This window comes from Salmo salar, chromosome ssa08 (genome assembly GCF_905237065.1).
Source record: "Salmo salar chromosome ssa08, Ssal_v3.1, whole genome shotgun sequence".
NCBI classification, from domain to species: domain Eukaryota; kingdom Metazoa; phylum Chordata; class Actinopteri; order Salmoniformes; family Salmonidae; genus Salmo; species Salmo salar.
In genome coordinates this window covers 22,805,426-22,827,763 of record NC_059449.1, presented here as the reverse complement: position 1 = coordinate 22,827,763, position 22,338 = coordinate 22,805,426, and the positions used below count along the sequence as shown (strand labels likewise).

Sequence of the window (22,338 nt, the reverse complement as noted above, 5' to 3'; positions counted from 1 at the left end):
GCTCTTAAATACCAGCTGGAACACATACTGACTAACGAGGTGACTCCAATCAGAGCGCAAAACCTAGTGAACCTCTAAATTGATAGAGGAACCGAAACCCCTAACAGAACCGAAACCCGTAACAGTCCGCATGGGATGTAAAGGTCCAGTATCTTCCACGATGAGAAATATATGATGGTGGTGAATTCCCCAGCTCTCATCATGCAGTTTGGTGCTGAAATCATTGAATTTTGTTTATAATACAGTATCTGAATTCATGCTTTCTTCCATTCCTGTGAGTCATTATGTCAAGGAGTTGATCTGCCTCTGCTTGCTTTAACTTTATCAGTACTACAGTGTTAACTTTGTTGTTGTGGAGAGGATTTAGAATGACAACATTCTTTTCATTTATATTTATTTTTGGTGTGGCGGCAACAATCGTGCAGCGGGACAGCACCGTTACTAAATGAATATAGCAGAAACCCTTCATTTTTGTTACTTTACAAATCCAACTTCTGTTTTGTGACGTCTGTTTTTAGCTTATTTCTTTCCATATCTAAAGGAATTGCAAGCAGCCTTTTCTACTTTATTACTACTATTCTACTTTTCCTCCTGTAGTTTATTTCTGGAGTTAAATTGTAGCACTGATAATAATGTATTTTCCCTTAGTACTTCCTGCTCCAGACCAGCTGACTGTTGACTCAGTGGACTCCACATCAGCTGCTGTTAGCTGGAGCCAGCCACCAGGATTGGACCAAACCCAACATCATTACCAGATCTCCTACCACTGTCCAGGGACAGAACCTCACATCACTACAACATCTTCACACAGCATCACTCTGTCTGACCTGCAATGTGGTACTCAGTACTCTGTTACTGTCTGCACTGTGCTGGAAAATGGAAAGCAAAGTAAACTGGTGTCAACAACCCTCACCACAAGTAAGGAATTACTCTACTTAAGTATTGTTTAGTGTTAAAGTTTATTCAATTTTAGTTATCAAAATGACTACCTGCCTCTACCTTACCCCTACCTACAGTACCCTCTGTTAATATTGAGACTACCTGCTGTTACCTTACCCCTACCTACAGTACCCTCTGTTAATATTGAGGCTACCTGTTGTTACCTTACCCCTACCTACAGTACCCTCTGTTATTATTGAGACTACCTGTTGTTACCTTACCCCTACCTACAGTACCCTCTGTTATTATTGAGACTACCTGTTGTTACCTTACCCCTACCTACAGTACCCTCTGTTAATATTGAGACTACCTGCTGTTACCTTACCCCTACCTACAGTACCCTCTGTTAATATTGAGGCTACCTGTTGTTACCTTACCCCTACCTACAGTACCCTCTGTTATTATTGAGACTACCTGTTGTTACCTTACCCCTACCTACAGTACCCTCTGTTATTATTGAGACTACCTGTTGTTACCTTACCCCTACCTACAGTACCCTCTGTTATTATTGAGGCTACCTGTTGTTACCTTACCCCTACCTACAGTACCCTCTGTTAATATTGAGACTACCTGCCTCTACCTTACCCCTACCTACAGTGCCCTCCGTTAATATTGAGGAAACTCAACTTAACTTTGAGCGCTGTAATTCAAATTTTTACATTGCAAACAGTAACAATTATTTTTCAAGCCAAGAAAGGTAGCGGATCCAAACAAATAGGTTCTGGAATCCATCAGTCCAAAACAGAGGTGCTGTTCCTGTTTCTGTAGGATCCAGCTCAAATAAAACATTGATACAGTAAAACACATGACCAATTATCTGACTTTAATAGCTTGTTATTCAGTACATTTTCAGTGGTGGAAGAGACCCTCCAGTGTTGCTGTAGTGTGTGTTCTACTGGCTGTCATCATAGGCCTGTGGGATTCCTGTAAGTGAAAAAATAAAATAAAAATTTGAAGTCAATGTTTTGACTGTGACACATTTTGATTGACTTTTCCCTTTTACAGATGCAGAAAGAGACCGGTTGCAGAATAGTCTAAATACCAGGACCACTGAGAAAGACCAGTTGCAGAATAGTCTAAATACCTGGACTAAAGAGAGAGACCAGCCACTGAATAGTCTAAATTTCAGGACCACTGAGAGAGACCAGTTACAGAATAGTGTAAATACCAGGACCACTGAGAGAGACCAGTTACAGAATAGTCTAAATACCTGGACCACTGAGAGAGACCAGCTACAGAATAGTCTAAATACCTGGACCACTGAAAGAAACCAGTTGCAGAATAGTCTAAATACCAGGACCACTGAGAGAGACCAGCTACAGAATAGTCTAAATACCAGGACCACTGAGAGAGACCAGCTGCAGAATAGTCTAAATACCAGGACTACAGAGAGAGACCAGCTACAGAATAGTCTAAATACCAGGACCACTGAGAGAGACCAGTTGCAGAATAGTCTAAATACCAGGACCACTGAGAGAGACCAGTTACAGAACAGTCTAAATACCAGGACCACTGAGAGAGACCAGTTACAGAATAGTCTAAATACCTGGACTAAAGAGAGAGACAAGTTGAGGAAGAGTCTGAACACTACAACTATGGAGCGTGACCAGCTACAGAAGGAGATAGATAGACTGAACTGTAAGATCAACGGTAAGGACAGCCCCCCCACCGTTTTGGTAGTTGACCTGTTATTGCACACCCAATCATACTCAAGAAGTATTGTCAGCGCTAGCTGTGGCTGTTAGAAACAGTAACAAATTACAGGAACTGTGTTTTGCTGTGGCGCTCAAGACATGCCACAGGAGGTCATCAGAACTACCTACCTAGAACTCCCTCAGATTTTGTTTTGTCAGTCAAGGAAGTTTTATATATATATAATGTAGTTCTACATCTTATCATTCACTGTGGCATCTTTTAGAATTCACCAGTGGCCTTGTGGTTAGTGTCCACCCTGAGATTGGATGTTTGGGAGGTCGATCCCCTACCGAGTCATATGAAAGGCTGTAAAAATGTTACCCAATGAGTGTCTGCTTGGCACTCAGCATTAAGGAGATAAATTAGAGGTAAGGTCCTACGATAGACTAGTGTCCAGCGGGTGTACTTTATAAAAAATAATTTTATTTAAACAGGATCAACTAGGACCAAGGTCTCATTTGCAGTAGAGCCCTGTTTTCAATACAAATAAAAACACACATACAGTGGAAAGAAAAAGTATGTGAACCCTTCAGAATTACATGGCTTCCTGCATAAATTGGTCCTAACATTTGACCTGTTCTTCATCTAGGTCACAACAATAGACAAACACAGTCTGCTTAAACTTTTAACACACAATTATACATTTATGTCTTTATTGAACACCGTGTAAACATTCACAGTGCAGGATGGAAAAAGTATGTGAACCCTTGGATTTAATAACTGATTGACCCTCCTTTGGCAGCAATAACCTCAACCAAACGTTTTCTGTAGTTGCGGATCAGACCTGCACAATGGTCAGGAGGAATTTTGGACCATTCCTCTTTACAAAACTGTTTTAGTTCAGCAATATTCTTGGGATGTCTGGTGTGAACCGCTCAAGGTCATGCCACAGCATCTCAATCAGGTTGAAGTCAGGACTGACTGGGCCACTCTAGAAAACGTATTTTCTTCTGTTGAAGCCTTTCGGTTGTTGATTTACTTCTGTGTTTTGGGTCATTGTCTTGTTGCATCAACTTCTGTTGAGCTTCAATTGGCGGACAGATAGCCTTACATTCTCCTGCAAAATGTTTTGATAAACTTGGGAATTCATTTTTCCGTTGGCGATAGCAAGCTGTCCAGGCCCTGAGGCGATAAAGCAGCCCCAAACCATGATGTTCCCTCCATCATACTTTAAAGTTGGAATGGGGTTTTGATGTTGGTGCTGTGCCTTTTTCTCTACACATAGTGTGTGTTCCTTCCAAACAATTCAACTTTAGTTTAATCTGTCCACAGAATATTTTTGCTGTGGAACATCCAGGTGCACTTTTGCAAACTTCCGACGTGCAGCAATGTTTATTTTTGACAGCAGTGGCTTCTTCCGTGGGGTGTCCTCCCATGAACACCATTCTTGTTCAGTGTTTTATGTATCGTAGACTCGTTAACAGAGATGTTAGCATGTTCCAGAGATTTCTGTAAGTCTTTAGCTGACACTTTAGGATTCTTCTTAACCTCATTGAGCATTCTGCTCTGTGCTCTTGCAGTCATCTTTGCAGGATGGCCACTCCTAGGCAGAGTAGCAACAGCACTGAAATTTCTCCATTTATAGACAATTTGTCTTAACGTGGACTGATGAACATCAAGGCTTTTAGAGATACTTTTGTAACCCTTTCCAGCTTTATGCAAGTCAACAATTCTTAATCTTAGGTCTTCTGAGATCTCTTTTGTTCGAGGCATGGTTCACATCAGGCAATGCTTCTTGTGAATAGCAAACTCAAAATTTGTGAGTGTTTTTTATAGGGCAGGGCAGCTCTAACCAACATCTCCAATCTCATCTCATTGATTGGACTCCAGGTTATCTGACTCCTGAATCCAATTAGCTTTTGGAGAAGTTATTAGCTCAGGAGTTCATATACTTGTTCCAACCAGCACTGTGAATGTTTAAATTATGTATTCAATATCAATACAATAATTTGTGTGTTATTAGTTTAAGCACACTGTGTTTGTCTATTGTTGTGACTTAGATGAAGATCAGATCAAATTTGATGACCAATTTATGTAGACATCCAGGTAATTCCAAAGGTTTTACATACTTTTTCTTGCCACTGTATGCACAACTACACAGACACAATACATATACGCCTTAAGAAAAACAATCACAGTTAACATTTAAAAGATCAGAAATCTATTTTTTGACCATCAATTCTAATAGTTTTTTGTAAATTGTTCCACATGTAAGGGGCATTTTCCGATCTGTGTAGAAACTGGGGGGATCTGAAGTGTAATGTAATTCATTGACCCAGTTTTATAATTAGTAATTCTAGAAGAGACTAGAGATGTCAGATACATTGGAAGTGTTTACTTGTACATCAAGCTGCCTCACACTACAGAAACAGGAGCAGGAGACTAGATCCAATGAGCTGTTCTGGCCTCTCACAAGACAAGGCTCATGCAAAGCTACCTACATATTCAATGTGGGAATAAATAATAGTTGCAAAGTTATGTTTAACTTGAAAATGTCACTGAACAAAAATGTAAAAGACAACATGTAAAGTGTTGGTCTCATGAGCTGAAATAAAATATCCCAGAAATGTTACATATGCACAAACAGCTCAAATGTTGTGCACAAATTTGTTTACTTCTCTGTTAGTGAGCATATCTCTTTTGCCAAGATAGTCCATCCACCTGACAGGTGTGGCATAAGAAGCTGATTAAACAGCATGATAATTACACAGGTGCACCTTGTGCTGGGGACAATAAGAGACCACTCTAAAATGTGCAGTTTTGTCTACAACACAATGCCATCAATGTCTCAAGTTGAGGAAGCATGCAATTTTTATGGTGAATCCAATAATGTCGACCCGAGCTGCTGCCAGAGAATTTTATGTTAATTTCTCTACATTAAGCCACCTCCAACGTCATTTTAGAGAATTTGGCAGTACGTCCGACTGGCCTCACAACTGCAGACCATGTGTAACCACGCCAGCTCAGGACCTCCACATCTTCACAAATTCACCTGCCACCCGGACAGCTGAGGAAACTATGTGTTTGTACAACTGATGAATTTCTGCACAAACTGTCAGAAATCGTCTCAGGGAAGCTCATCTGCATGTAGCAAGGATCTGTACACATTTCCTGGAAGCTGAAAATGTCCCAGTTCTTCCATGGCCTGAATACTCAGACATGTCACCCATTGAGCATGTCTGGGATGCTCTGGATTGACATGTACAACAGCGTGTTCCAGTTCCCGCCAATATCCATCAAGTTTTCACAGCCATTGAAGTGGAGTGGGACAACATTCCACAGGACACAATCAGGTTGATCAACTCTATGTGAAGGAGATGTGTCACGCTGCATGAGACAAATGGTGGTATTCTGATCCACACCCCTACCTTTAAGACGTTCCGCTAGCATAACCCCATTCCGCCTTGGGGACCCCTAGCCAACAGCCAATGGGATAGCAGGGCGCGAAATTCAAAACATCAGAAATCTCATAATTCAATTTTCTCAAACATACGACTATTTTGCACCATTTTAAAGATACACTTCTCCTTAATGCAACCACATTGTCCGATTTCAAAAAGGCTTTACAGCGAAAGCAAAGCATTAGATTATGTTAGCACACCACCTAAACAAGAAAAGCCACACAGCCATTTTCCTAGCAAGGAGAGGCGTCACAAAACCCAGAAATACAGCTAAAATTAAGCACTAACCTTTGACGATCTTCATCAGATGACACTCATAGGACATCATGTTACACAATACATGTATGTTTTGTTCGATCAAGTTCATATTTATATCCCCAAAAACCATTTTACATTGGCACGTGATGTTCAGAAAATGTTTGCCTCCCAAAACCTCCGGTGAATGTGCACATTCATTTACAGAAATACTCATCATAAACTTTGACAAAATATATAACAATTATTTAAGAATTATAGATATAATATTCCTTAATGCAACCGCTGTGTCAGATTTTAAAATAGCTTTTCAGCGAAAGCACATTGTTCAATATTCTGAGTACAGAACTCAGCCATCAATGCAAGCTATACAGCTACTCGTCAAGTCATGGCATCAATAAAATTCTAGATTAGTGTTATAAATCTTTCCTTACCTTTGATGATCTTCGGCGGAATACACTCGCAGGACTCCCACTTCCACAAGAAATGTTAATTTGTTTGATAAAGTCCATAATTTATGTCCAAATACCTCCGTTTTGTTGGCGCATCCAGGACACTATTCCAAAGGCACGATGCGGGAGCGCAATTCAATAGACGAAAAGCTCAAAAGTTCTATTACAGTTTGTAGAAACATGTCAAATGATGTTTACAATCAATCCTTAGGGTGTTTTTAACATAAAAAGTTGATAATATTCCAACCGGACAATAGCGTATTCATTACAGAAGAAAAATAAAAATGCTAGCCAATGCGTGAATGCGCATGAAGTGACTACATGACCTCAGACAGTCCACTGTTTGAACCGGCTGTTATTCCCTGAAAATTCACCATAGAAGCCTCAAACAACTTTCTAAAGACTGTTGACATCTAGTGGAAGCCTTAGGAAGTGCACAATGACCCCACAGACACTGTAGTTTCATAAGCAATGGTTTGAAAGATTACAAGTGTCAGATCTCCCACTTCCTGGTTGGATATTTCTCAGGTTTTGCCTGCCATATGAGTTCTGTTATACACAGACATCATTCAAACAGTTTTAGAAACGTCAGAGTGTTTTCTATCCAAATCTACTAATAATATGCAAATATTTGACACTGGGCCCAAGTATTAGGCAGTTTACTCTGGGCACGCTTTTCATCCGGCCGTGAAAATACTGCCCCCTATACCTTAACAGGTTTTAAGGTGTCTGAGACCAACAGATGCATATCTGTATTCCCAGTCATATGAAATCCATACATTAGGGCCTAATTCATTAATTTAAATTGACTGATTTCCTTATATGAACTGTAACTAAGTCAAATCTTTGAAATGGTTGCATGTTGAATTTATATTTTTGTTCAGTGTAACAGCTAAAGGCAAACAGGCAATTCACACAAACGACTGCTGTGGGAAATCACCAGAACATATGAATTATTTCCTAAAGCTGCAAGGTGGAATCTCAATCAGCTCATTGGAAGGGTTCATTAGCTTTATCTGTGTCATGTTTTTCTTATTTTTCATTACATTAAAGTGTCAAATATGGTAAATGTCAAACTTCTAGGGTCCTGTCCTGAAGGATGGAGAAGGTTTGGCTGCAGCTGTTACTACGTCTCTACTGAGGGGAAATCCTGGGAGGAGAGTAGACAGGACTGTCTGGAGAGAGGAGCAGATCTGGTGATCATTAACAGTGAAGAGGAACAGGTGAGACAGAGACAGAGAGAGACAGAGACAGAGACAGAGAGAGCTACTTTATTTATTGGTCCATCATGTGTTATTAATAATGCTTTTTCTGTGCCAAAACAGACATTCATCAATGGGTTTGAATCACTCATTTTTTCCTGGATTGGTCTGACTGACTCTGTTACTGAGGGTACCTGGAAATGGGTGGACGGCACACTACTGACCACCCCAAGGTAAGAGACTACTGATCTAATAACACTGACCACCCCAAGGTAAGAGACTACTGATCTAATAATACTGACCACCCCAAGGTAAGAGACTACTGCTCTAATAACACTGACCACCCCAAGGTAAGACACTACTGCTCTATAATAACACTGATCACCCCAAGGTAAGAGACTACTGATCTATAATAACACTGACCACCCCAAGGTAAGAGACTACCATTCTATAATAACACTGACCACCCCAAGGTGAGAGACTACTGCTCTATAATAACACTGACCACCCCAAGGTAAGAGACTACTGATCTATAATAACACTGACCACCCCAAGGTAAGAGACTACTGCTCTATAATAACACTGACCACCCCAAGGTGAGAGACTACTGCTCTATAATAACACTGACCACCCCAAGGTAAGAGACTACTGCTCTAATAACACTGACCAGCCCAAGGTGAGAGACTACTGCTCTAATAACACTGACCACCCCAAGGTAAGAGACTACTGATCTAATAATACTGACCACCCCAAGGTAAGAGACTACTGCTCTAATAACACTGACCACCCCAAGGTAAGACACTACTGCTCTATAATAACACTGATCACCCCAAGGTAAGAGACTACTGATCTATAATAACACTGACCACCCCAAGGTAAGAGACTACCATTCTATAATAACACTGACCACCCCATTTACACCTGGATCTTGCAGCTAACTAGCTGCTACCTGAGTGACTATTGGCAACGTCGGTCACGGAATTAACACACATTATTACGGAGCTAGCCAGCTGAAGAGTTCCGTCAGCCACTCCTGGGCTATTCCTGAGCTAGCCAGCTGAAGTGTCTCCTGGGCTACAACTCACCTATCCTGACCCGTTTTACTGCCGATGCGGAGCCCCATCGGGTCTTCACGACTGGACCACCGACGTTATCTGCCCGAGGGAGTTATCCAACTGGCCCCTCCGTCGCGACGTAACCTGATCGCCCATCTGCGGCCCGCTAATCGTTAGCTGTCTTTTCGGCTGCGATCTGAATAGGTCTATCGGACACTTTTCTTGGGCCACTATAACTAACTATTTTGCCAACTTGGACTGGTCCCCCCTTCCACACGGAACCCCACTAACCCACAGACGGAAACGCACGAGGTGGCTAAAAACAGACCTCCCTCCCATCTTCCACCAGCTTGCTACCTATGGCCCGGCTAGCTGTCTGAATCTCACTGGACCCTTTGATCACTCGGCTAAGCATGCCTCTCCTTAATGTCAATATGCCTTCTCCATTGCTGTTCTGGTTAGTGTTTATTGGCTTATTTCACTGTAGAGCCTCTAGCCCTGCTCATTATACCTTATCCAACCTCTCAGTTCCTCCACCCACACATGCTATGACATCTTCTGGTTTCAATGATGTTTCTAGAGACAATATCTCTCTCATAATCACTAAATGCCTAGGTTTACCTCCTCTGTACTCACATCCCACCATACCTTTGTCTGTACATTATACCTTGAAGCTATTTTATCGCCCCCAGAAACCTGCTCCTTTTTCTCTCTATTCTGGACGTCACAGACGACCAATTCTTATAGCTTTTAGCCGTACCCTCATACTTATTCTTCTCTGCTCCTCTGGGGATGTAGAGGTGAATCCAGGCCCTGCAGTGCCTGGCTCCACTCCTACTCCCCAGGCGCTCTCTTTTGATGACTTCTGTAACCGTAATAACCTTGGTTTCATGCATGTTAACATTAGAAGCCTCCTCCCTAAGTTTGTTTTATTCACTGCTTTAGCACACTCTGCCAACCCGGATGTCCTAGCTGTGTCTGAATCTTGGCTTAGGAAGTCCACCAAAAACTCTGAAATCTTCATCCCTAACTACAACGTTTTCAGACAAGATAGAACGACCAAAGGGGGCGGTGTTGCAATCTACTGCAGAGATAGCCTGCAGAGTTCTGTCCTGCTATCCAGGTCTGTACCCAAACAATTTGAACTTCTACTTTTAAAAATCCACCTCTCCAAAAACAAGTCTCTCACCGTTGCCGCCTGCTATAGACCCCCCTCGGCCCCTAGTTGTGCTCTGGACACCATATGTGAACTGATTGCCCCCATCTATCTTCAGAGCTCGTGCTACTAGGTGACCTAAACTGGGACATGCTTAACACCCCAGCCATCCTACAATCCAAGCTTGATGCCCTCAATCTCACACAAATTATTAATGAACCCACCAGGTACAACCCCAAAGCCGCAAACACTGGCACCCTCATAGATATCATCCTAACCAACGTGCCCTCTAAATACACCTCTGCTGTTTTCAACCAAGATCTCAGCGATCACTGCCTCATTGCCTGCACCCGTAATGGGTCAGCGGTCAAACGACCTCCACTCATCACTGTCAAACGCTCCCTGAAACATTTCAACGAGCAAGCCTTTCTAATCGACCTGGCCCTGGTATCCTGGAAGGATATTGACCTCATCCCGTCAGTAGAGGATGCCTGGTTATTTTTTTAAAATGCCTTCCTCTCCATCTTAAATAAGCATGCCCCTTTCAAGAAATTTAGAACCAGGAACAGATATAGCCCTTGGTTCTCCCCAGACCTGACTGCCCTTAACCAACACAAAAATATCCTGTGGCGTTCTGCATTAGCATCGAACTGCCCCCGCGATATGCAACTTTTTAGGGAAGTTAGAAACCAATACACACAGGCAGTTAGAAACGCCAAGGCTAGCTTTTTCAAACAGAAATTCGCTTCGTGCAACTCCAACTCTAAAAAGTTCTGGGACATTGTAAAGTCCATGGAGAATAAGAACACCTCCTCCCAACTGCCCACTGCACTGAGGATAGGAAACTCTGTCACCACCGATAAGCTCACTATAATTGAGAATTTCAACAAGCATTTTTCTACGGCTGGCCATGCTTTCCACCTAACTACCCCTACTGCATTCAACAGCACTGCACCCCCCACAGCTACTCGCCCAAGCCTCCCCCATTTCTCCTTCTCCCAAATCCATTCAGCTGATGTTCTGAAAGAGCTGCAAAACCTGGACCCCTACAAATCAGCTGGGCTTGACAATCTGGACCCTCTCTTTCTAAAATTATCTGCCGAAATTATTGCAACCCCTATTACTAGCCTGTTCAACCTCTCTTTCGTGTCGTCTGAGATTCCCATAGATTGGAAAGCAGCTGCTGTCATCCCCCTCTTCAAAGGAGGTGACACTCTTGACCCAAATTGCTACAGACCTATATCCATCCTACCCTGCCTTTCTAAGGTCTTCGAAAGCCAAGTTAACAAACAGATTACCGACCATTTCGAATCCCACCGCACCCTCTCCGCTATGCAATCTGGTTTCAGAGCTGGTCATGGGTGCACCTCAGCCACGCTCAAGGTCCTAAACGACATCGTAACCGCCATCGATAAGAAACAATACTGTGCTGCCGTATTCATTGACCTGGCCAAAGCTTTTGACTCTGTTAATCACCACATCCTCATCGGCAGACTCAGTAGCCTTGGTTTCTCAAACGATTGCGTCGCCTGGTTCACCAACTACTTCTCTGACAGAGTTCAGTGTGTCAAATCGGAGGGCCTACTGTCTGGACCTCTGGCAGTCTCTATGGGGGTACCACAGGGTTCAATTCTTGGGCCAACTCTTTTCTCTGTATACATAAATGATGTCGCTCTTGCTGCTGGTGAATCTCTGATCCACCTCTACGCAGACGACACCATTCTGTACACTTCTGGCCCTTCTTTGGACACTGTGTTAACAACCCTCCAGACGAGCTTCAATGCCATTCAACTCTCCTTCCGTGGTCTCCAACTGCTCCTAAATACAAGTAAAACTAAATGCATGCTCTTCAACCGATCGCTGCCTGCACCTGCCCGCCTGTCCAGCATCACTTCTCTGGACGGTTCTAACTTAGAATTTGTGGACAACTACAAATACCTAGGTGTCTGGTTAGACTGTAAACTCTCCTTCCAGACTCACATCAATCATCTCCAATCCAAAGTGAAATCTCGAATCGGCTTCCTATTTCGCAACAAAGCATCCTTCACTCATGCTGCCAAACATACCCTCGTAAAACTGACCATCCTACCAATCCTCGACTTCGGCGATGTCATTTACAAAATAGCTTCCAATACCCTACTCAACAAGCTGGATGCAGTCTATCACAGTGCCATCCGTTTTGTCACCAAAGCCCCATATACTACCCACCACTGCGACCTGTACGCTCTCGTTGGCTGGCCTTCGCTTCATAATCGTCGCCAAACACACTGGCTCCAGGTCATCTACAAGACCCTGCTAGGTAAAGTCCCTTTACCATAGCAGCACCCACCTGTAGCACGCGCTCCAGCAGGTATATCTCTCTGGTCACCCCTAAAGCCAACTCCTCCTTTGGTCGTCTCTCCTTCCAGTTCTCTGCTGCCAATGACTGGAACGAACTACAAAAATCTCTGAAACTGGAAACACTTATCTCCCTCACTAGCTTTAAGCACCAGCTGTCAGAGCAGCTCACAGATCACTGCATCTGTACATAGCCCATCTATAATTTAGCCCAAACTACTACCTCTTCCCCTACTGTATTTATTTATTTTATTTATTTTGCTCCTTTGCACCATATTATTTATATTTTATCTCTGAACTTTCTTCAAACTACAAATCTACCATTCCAGTGTTTTTCTTGCTATACTTTATTTATTTTGCCACCATGGCATTTTTTGCCTTTACCTGCCTTATCTCACATCATTTGCTCACATTGTATATAATCTTATTTTTTTATTATTATTTTTTTTCTTCTACTGCATCATTGATTGTATGTTGTTTTACTCCATGTGTAACTCTGTGTTTTTGTATGTTGTCGAACTGCTTTGCTTTATCTTGGCCAGGTCGCAATTGTAAATGAGAACTTGTTCTCAACTTGCCTACCTGGTTAAATAAAGGTGAAATAAAATAAATAAAAAAGGTGAGAGACTACTGCTCTATAATAACACTGACCACCCCAAGGTAAGAGACTACTGATCTATAATAACACTGACCACCCCAAGGTAAGAGACTACTGCTCTATAATAACACTGACCACCCCAAGGTGAGAGACTACTGCTCTATAATAACACTGACCACCCCAAGGTAAGAGACTACTGCTCTAATAACACTGACCAGCCCAAGGTGAGAGACTACTGCTCTAATAACACTGACCACCCCAAGGTAAGAGTCTACTGCTCTAATAACACTGACCACCCCAAGGTAAGAGTCTACTGCTCTAATAACACTGACCACCCCAAGGTGAGAGACTACTGCTCTATAATAACACTGACCATCCCAAGTTAAGAGACTACTGATCTATAATAACACTGACCACCCCAAGGTAAGAGACTACTGCTCTATAATAACACTGACCACCCCAAGGTGAGAGACTACTGCTCTATAATAACACTGACCACCCCAAGGTAAGAGACTACTGCTCTAATAACACTGACCCCCCCAAGGTGAGAGACTACTGCTCTAATAACACTGACCACCCCAAGGTAAGAGTCTACTGCTCTAATAACACGGACCACCCCAAGTTAAGAGTCTACTGCTCTAATAACACTGACCACCCCAAGGTAAGAGTCTACTGCTCTATAATAACACTGACCACCCCAGGGTAAGAGACTACTGCTGTATAGTAACACTGACCACCCCAATGTAAGAGACTACTACTCTATAATAACACTGACCACCCCAAGGTAAGATACTACTGCTCTATAATAACACTGACCACCCCAGGGTAAGAGCCTACTGCTGTATAGTAACACTGACCACCCCAATGTAAGAGACTACTACTCTATAATAACACTGACCACCCCAAGGTAAGATACTACTGCTCTATAATAACACTGACCACCCCAAGGTAAGAGACTACTGCTCTATAATAACACTGACCACCCCAAGGTAAGAGACTACTGCTGTATAGTAACACTGACCACCCCAAGGTAAGAGATTACTGCTCTAACAACACTGACCACCACAAGGTAAGAGATTACTGATCTAATAACACTGACCACCCCAAGGTAAGAGACTACTGCTGTATAGTAACACTGACCACCCCAAGGTAACAGACTACTGCTCTATAATAACACTGACCACCCCGGGGTAAGAGATTACTGCTGTATAATAACACTGACCACCCCAAGGTAAGAGACTACTGCTGTATAGTAACACTGACCACCCCAAGGTAAGAGTCTACTACTCTATAATAACACTGACCACCCCAAGGTAAGAGACTACTGCTGTATAGTAACACTGACCACCCCAAGGTAAGAGACTACTGCTCTATAATAACACTGACCACCCCAAGGTAAGAGACTACTGCTCTATAATAACGCTGACCACCCCAAGGTGAGAGACTACTGCTCTATAATAACACTGATGTCACGTCCTGGCCAGTATAAGGGTTAATTGGTATTGTAGTTTGGTCAGGACGTGGCAGAGGGTATTTGTTTTATGTGGTTCGGGGGGGTGTTTTGGAAAAAGGGTGTTTGATTTAGTATTTACGGGTTTTTGGGTTATGATCTTTGTTTACGTATTTCTATGTTTATCTAGTTAGTTGTATGTCTATGTTTGGTTAATTGGGGTGGACTTCCAATTGAAGGCAGCTGTGTGGTGTTGCCTTTGCTTGGAAGTCCTATATTAGTTGGGTGTGTTTGTTTGTTTAATTGTGAGAGATTGTTCTGTGTTTAGCCTTGTGCCTTGCCAGACTGTCTGTGGATCGTTCGTTCTCTTGTTTGTTGTTTTTGTGTTCATTTTGATTTAATAAATGTTCAAAATGAACAAACACAGTCCTGCTGCATTTTGGTCCTCCTTCACCGACGATAACCGTGACAGAATCTCCCACCAAACCAGGACCAAGCAGCAGAGGAAGGAGCAGTGGGATTTTGAGTTGGACTATGGTGAGAGATGGACTTGGGAGGAGATCTTGAAGGGAGAAGGCTCCTACACTTGGGAGGAGATCCAATCAGGAAACGATCGCCTTCCATGGGGCCAGGTGGTAAGAGAGAGAGAGGAAAGGCGAAAGGCTGGTATGGACCGGGAACGTTTCCGAGGAACACGACTGGCGTTGAAGCACGAGAGGCACCCCCAAGAATTTTTTTTGGGGGGGCACACGGGTAGTTTGGCTAGGCATAGGAAGAGCCGGAAGCCAGCTACCCGTGGTTATATGGAGGAGCGTATGAGGTGGAGAGCGCCATGTTTCGCTGAGGAGCGCACTCTCACCCATACGCACGCACAGTCCGGTGCGCGTTATTCCAGCCCCTCGCAGGTGCCGTGCTAGAGCGGGTATCCAGCCTGGTAGGAGGATGCCTGCGCAGCGCATCTGGTCGCCGGTACGCCTCCGAGGACCAGGCTACCCAACTCCCGCTCTACGCACAGCTACCATCAGGCCCCTGCACAGCCCAGTCTGCCCTGTACAAGCACCCCGCTCGTACAGGGCTACTAGTTCCATCCAGCCAAGACGGGTTGTGCAGGAGGTAAGATCAAGACCGACTGTGCGCCTCCATAGCCCTGGGTTTCCAGCTCCTGTCTCTCGTGCGGACCCGGAAGTGCGTCAACCCAGTCCGACTCGTCCTGTTCCCGCTCCCTGCACTAGCCTGGAGGTGCGTGTTCACAATCTGGTACGCCCAGTACCAGCACCACGCACCAGGCTTCAAGTGCGTAAACCCAGCCTCGCCAGTCAACAGTCACCAGAGCTGCCCGCCAGTCAACAGTCGCCAGAGCAGCCCGCCAGTCAACAGTCGCCAGAGCTGCCCGCCAGTCAACAGTCGCCAGAGCTGCCCGCCAGTCAACAGTCGCCAGAGCTGCCCGCCAGTCAACAGTCGCCAGAGCTGCCCGCCAGTCAACAGTCGCCAGAGCTGCCCGCCAGTCAACAGTCACCAGAGCTGCCCGCCAGTCAACAGTCGCCAGAGCTGCCCGCCAGTCAACAGTCGCCAGAGCTGCCCGCCAGTCAACAGTCGCCAGAGCTGCCCGCCAGTCAACAGTCGCCAGAGCTGCCCGCCAGTCAACAGTCGCCAGAGTGGCCAGACTGCCCCGAACTGCCGGAGTGGCCAGACTGCCCCGAACTGCCGGAGTGGCCAGACTGCCCCGAACTGCCGGAGTGGCCAGACTGCCCCGAACTGCCGGAGTGGCCAGACTGCCCCGAGCTGCCGGACTGCCCCGAGCTGCCAGAGTGGCCCAACTGCCTGGAACGGCCAGAACCGGAGCCACCTCCTGATATAGGTGGGATGGGGAGGGGGTGTAGCACAGTGCTGTCGTTGACGGCAGCCACCCTCCCTTCCCTCCCTTTTAGTAGAGGGGAAATGTTGGTGTTGTTTGGGGTTATTTTTGTTAAGGTGCTTCCGGGGTTAGCACCTTTAAGGGGGGGGTACTGTCACGTCCTGGCCAGGATAAGGGTTAATTGGTATTGTAGTTTGGTCAGGACGTGGCAGAGGGTATTTGTTTTATGTGGTTCGGGGTGGTGTTTTGGAAAAAGGGTGTTTGATTTAGTATTTCCGGGTTTTTGGGTTATGATCTTTGTTTACGTATTTCTGTTTATCTAGTTAGTTGTATGTCTATGTTTGGTTAATTGGGGTGGACTTCCAATTGAAGGCAGCTGTGTGGTGTTGCCTTTGATTGGACGTCCTATATTAGTTGGGTGTGTTTGTTTGTTTAATTGTGGGAGATTGGCAAGGCACAAGGCTAAACACAAAACAGACTGTCTGTGGATCGTTCGTTCTCTTGTTTGTTGTTTTTGTGTTCATTTTGATTTAATAAATGTTCAAAATGAACAAACACAGTCCTGCTGCATTTTGGTCCTCCTTCACCGACGATAACCGTGACAACTGACCACCCCAAGGTAAGAGACTACTGCTGTATAGTAACACTGACCACCCCAAGGTAAGAGACTACTGTTCTATAATAACACTGACCATCACAAGGTAAGAGATTACTGCTCTAACAACACTGACCACCCCAAGGTAAGAGATTACTGATCTAATAACACTGACCACCCCAAGGTGAGAGACTACTGATCTAATAACACTGACCACCCCAAGGTAAGAGACTACTGCTCTATAATAACACTGACCACCCCAGGGTAACAGACTACTGATCTAATAACACTGACCACCCCAAGGTAAGAGACTACTGCTCTATAATAACACTGACCACCCCAAGGTAACAGACTACTGATCTAATAACACTGACCACCCCAAGGTAACAGACTACTGCTCTATAATAACACTGACCACCCCAAGGTAACAGACTACTGATCTAATAACACTGACCACCCCAAGGTAAGAGACTACTGCTCTATAATAACACTGACCACCCCAAGGTAAGAGATTACTGATCTAATAACACTGACCACAGTGGAAGGAGTAGGACTGATTCTCTGTGTTGTTCATACTCTAGGTTCTGAGAGAGTGGTCAGTCTAACTCTGCGTTGGCTCTACTGCAGGTATTGGGATGATGGACAGCCCAATGGTGGTACATACCAGAACTGTGGGGGAATCATTTACAAGTCGTCAGGCCAAGGAGCATTGTGGGATTTTGAGTGTATCTATTCAAAACAATGGATCTGTGAGAAATAGGCTTCTCATAGGTACTTTCTCTGCACTGCTGATAAATGAACTCTCTACTGTATGTTAATGATGTTCTGAAGACTGGTGTGATTTGATAGAATGGTACAAACACATGCACACATTCAGAAACACACACACACAAAGATACTGATCTGAACCTGAGTCTCCCATGGGGGAAACCAACGTCTTACTTAGACGAGGTATTTCCCTCTCGGACCGAGATCTGACACTGATTTTGAAGTCGCAGGTTGGACTACCTCAACACTTGACCATGAGCAATCATGAACGACTCATGTCTGCTACACAAGCTGACAAACAATAATTCATATGTCAAACAATGAGGTGTATAATAGGGGTTTAATATCATTCAATAGCTGCTGTCAGTCAATTACTGTTAAGTTTTACACTTTTAAATACATTTGAAATGACTGTATATGTTTATCAGGTATGTTTTCTTCTTGTGCTTTTATTATTCTGAACATAAACAATGTGTACTTCCTGCTAATTCAATAAATCATTTAATCTAGATTAAAGACATTACCTGACTAGTACATTATTGTTCTCTACTCTGTTTTATCTAACATGGAATCTAGAAGGACAAGACACCTCTCTGTTTTATAGTTTATCTAATATTAACATGGAATCTAGAAGGACAAGACACCTCTCTGTTTTATACTTGATCTAATATTAACATGGAATCTAGAAGGACAAGACACCTCTCTGTTTTATACTTTGTCTAATATTAACATGGAATCTAGAAGGACAAGACACCTCTCTGTTTTATACTTTATCTAATATTAACATGGAATCTAGAAGGACAAGACACCTCTCTGTTTTATACTTTATCTAATATTAACATGGAATCTAGAAGGACAAGACACCTCTCTGTTTTATAGTTTATCTAATATTAACATGGAATCTAGAAGGACAAGACACCTCTCTGTTTTATACTTTATCTAATATTAACATGGAATCTAGAAGGACAAGACACCTCTCTGTTTTATACTTTATCTAATATTAACATGGAATCTAGAAGGACAAGACACCTCTCAGTTTTATACTTTATCTAATATTAACATGGAATCTAGAAGGATAAGACACCTCTCTGTTTTATACTTTATCTAATATTAACATGGAATCTAGAAGGATAAGACACCTCTCTGTTTTATACTTTATCTAATATTAACATGGAATCTAGAAGGACAAGACACCTCTGCCACTTAAGTACAGAGAGTGAATGTTACTGTTTACATTTGAACTTATATCTTGTTAACTTCCTCTATGTGGTGACAACATCAGAATGAAGGGTTGGATCATAAATAACCATTAGTTATCAAAACAGTGTCTGTGGTTGTGTTACTAAGCTAACAACTAGGACTAATCATTGACTACAGTAGAACAGGTGGCAATGACCTCCAGTTATCAGAGAGACAGCCTTAGGCAGGGTTTTGTGGGTGTGTGTGATTGACAGAATGCATAAGATTCAAGTAAAATCGTTTAAATCAGTGGAGGCTGCTGAGGGGAGGACGGCTCGTAATAATGGCTGGAACAGAGCAAATAAAATGGCATCAAACACAAAGAAATCATGCATTTGTATTTGATATCATTCTACCAATTACGCTCCAGCCATTACAAGCCTGCCCTCCGCAATTAAGGTCCCACCAACCTCCTGTGATAACCATCCATTCCGTGTGACTGAGAATGACTGGCCTAGAAGAGCTACAGCCTGTGCTAATTAAACAACAACATTACACTAACCCAATACACTATGGCTCTTTTCTCAGTAGTCTAAACATCTGTCTTCGTCTGTCCTCTCCTTCTCTGATCTGAAAGAGCTGACCAGGTGAAAGCTAAGCCAGCCTAATGATGGGCTTCCTTCCACCATATTTTTAATTTCATTTTTTTAATGTATTTATTGAATATTCGAAACATACAATATACTTGCAGTGAAGCCGCTCAACAACTACATCATACCAGTGTCATGACGTTGGCCTGTGGGTAAGGTTTATGACCCCCCCATAAATACCTTTCTCCCTTCCCCTCTCTTTCTGACCCTACTGAAGGACTTGAACAGCCTGTGTTAAATATAGAGAGTCTGGGAACATCAAACAAATTGGGAAAGGAACCATATTTTGGTAATAAAACCAGTTGGAAATATGCTTTGGAACGTAATGAGCATGGATGTCAGTTCGGTTGTCATCTGAGACATTATGACTGATGACAGGACGACATAAACTGTACCTGGGAAAGTATACACCCTCTAGTTATCAGAGTCACATGGAATTGTTATGCAATTGAAATGTTTGGTATTGAAATTGTTTGTTAGGAGATTAAATGTAATTTTAGCTTCCAAATGAGAGAATTGGGTTTTCATAAGGAAAGTGCCCTGCTTGATCAGTGGCCCACCCCTGTGAAGAGACAGGGGTTATAAACGATGAAACACATCCTTCCCCCTTCCACTATATAAGCCTTTGACGAAAAGATAACCACATGTTCCAGTACGTGAGGTCTGCAGCCTCTACGTTAGAAGGACACACGTCAAGTACAGAACTAAGCCAACCTCGGCGTGAGCTTTGGTGGCGAATGGTATGAACTTTGAGCTTATTCACTACAGAAGTGATACTTCCTAGCCGTTGAGTTAGCAGCGGCCGCTGTAGACGGGGGCTAGGAAAGGACGGACGACGGATCCAGTCTAACAGACAGACAAAGATACCACCACGTATCCAATTTACCACCAGAGACATTCTTCCGAGGACAGGAAGATCTGTTGGCCAACCCGGCCAGCATCTACGACCAATCTACCGAAGCGCAGCTCAGAGTAAATATTTATTGCATTTTCCTTTTCCAAATGGGCGGTAATTTAGAATGCATAAGATAATGTATTTACGATAGCATAGCTGCTGTTTCTTTGTTCCTAAGTCTTCCCGCTCTTTCATTCAAGCCCAACCCCCTTTCCTTTGTGTAACCAGCCATCATGTATGACATCATTTGTATTCGGTGTATTTGTAATTCTGTGTGATTAGTTTAGGTATTTAGTAAATAAATAATTAAACCCAATTTTGTATTGCTGATTCAACTTGTTAGCCAGGGTTCGTGAAGATAGCCAAGAATTTACAACTTTCATTATGAGACTGAAAATAAGATAAGGGTTAATATTGACTGCTATCGATGTAAAATATTACTAAGTATTTTAAGAGTTTATTCGGAAGATAACGGCTCTATAAACGTTCTTCCGTGGTGCCCCGACTTTCTAGTTAATTACATTTACATGATTAGCTTAATCAGGTAATATTAATTACAGAGAAAGGATTTTATAGGTTAGCATGTCATATCACTTAATCCGGCATAGCCAAAGACACGACACCAGTCATCCAACAGACTCCCATTCAGAGCGACACACAGAAGCATCCAGGGTCAATGCCCTGCTCAAGGGCACGTTGACCGATCTACAACCAGGCCAAAAAACGTGAACCCGAACCCTCCAAGATCCCCCCACAGTTCCCCAATAGCTGTCCCTCAAGCATTCGAGACCCCTCCCACAATCCCCCAGGAAGAACATTTTTAAATATAATTAATTCCATTCCCCACCCCCAAGAACCCCCCAATGCACCAACAATCAAGAGAATGAACTAAAGAGAAAAAGGAAACGACAGAAGTAAACAGCAAACAACAATGCATTTTTGTTTTATAATAATACATTTTAAACAAAGGTCATCAAGGGCAACTAAAATCTTAACAGCAATGCCAACTGTATATGTTTGTGTGCATGTCTGGCACTATTACATGTATGTGTGTGTTCTTATATGTGTTTATTTGAATGAGAGTGTGTGTACAGTATAAGCATGTGTACAAACACCTGCACAGCATCAGCCTCAGGCAAACCGGCATTAGTTGTAAAAACACTGCCCCTTAGTGTCATTCAAATGTACTTTTTATTATTTTTAATTTTTACTTGTTTTAACTTTTATCTTTGACCATCATTCTCTCTCTCACACAGCAACTCCACTCCCACTTGTCTCCAATTCCACATACCAACCCTCAGCTTCCCTCAGCCCATCCCATCTATCTCTGCTGGCCACCCACTTCGGGTTTCTACCCAACACATATCTTTCAACTATGCTGGGATGTTTAATGTAAAATTTCAATGTATCTAATCGAATAGAATCCACAGATTGCGAGTTGAAGATAAATACTTTTACTAAGAGTATTAGTATATTAGTAATTGACTGACCTGGTCTCTCCATATCTCCTAACAGTACTATTTCTAGAGTCAATTTTAGATCAATGCTATGCATTTTCAGCCATTCCTGAACCTGAGACCAGAAACAGGCTACCTGAGGCCTATACCAAAATAAATGGCTTCCTTCCACCATATTGTTTTCACCTGTGAAGCCAGTCAGTGCAGATGTAGGGGAGGAGACAAGTAGAGGGAGTCAATTGTGAAAGAGCCTCTGTCCACATTCAGAAGCCAGACTTGAAAAAACCAAAGCCTGTAACACCTTCCACCTCAAAACAAGTTTGCTCAGAACAAACAGAAAGCTACATCATCTCCCAATAGGATCGAAATTAAATGCATAACCTCCTTCAATATAAACAT

The 22,338-nt window shown here is 43.1% G+C and overlaps 1 protein-coding gene across 5 annotated transcripts in view; it reads left to right on the top strand.

The window, feature by feature from the left end:
- The window catches only part of LOC106591358 (uncharacterized), a 50,292-nt gene extending 32,018 nt beyond the window's left edge, over positions 1-18,274 (top strand). For 2 of the 5 annotated variants that reach the window (XM_045723003.1, XM_045723002.1), the window contains 5 exons: positions 1,782-1,865; positions 1,945-2,589; positions 7,826-7,965; positions 8,068-8,177; positions 17,618-18,274. In XM_045723003.1, coding sequence (XP_045578959.1) covers positions 1,782-1,865; positions 1,945-2,589; positions 7,826-7,965; positions 8,068-8,177; positions 17,618-17,750 — 1,112 coding nt within the window. In that variant the 3' untranslated portion in view covers positions 17,751-18,274. Of the gene's footprint in view, positions 1-648; positions 919-1,769; positions 1,866-1,944; positions 2,590-7,825; positions 7,966-8,067; positions 8,178-17,571 lie in introns of all 5 variants that reach the window. The other 3 variants (XM_045723000.1, XM_045722999.1, XM_045723001.1) reach the window with 3 other exon arrangements.
- The last annotated feature ends 4,064 nt before the right edge of the window (positions 18,275-22,338 follow it).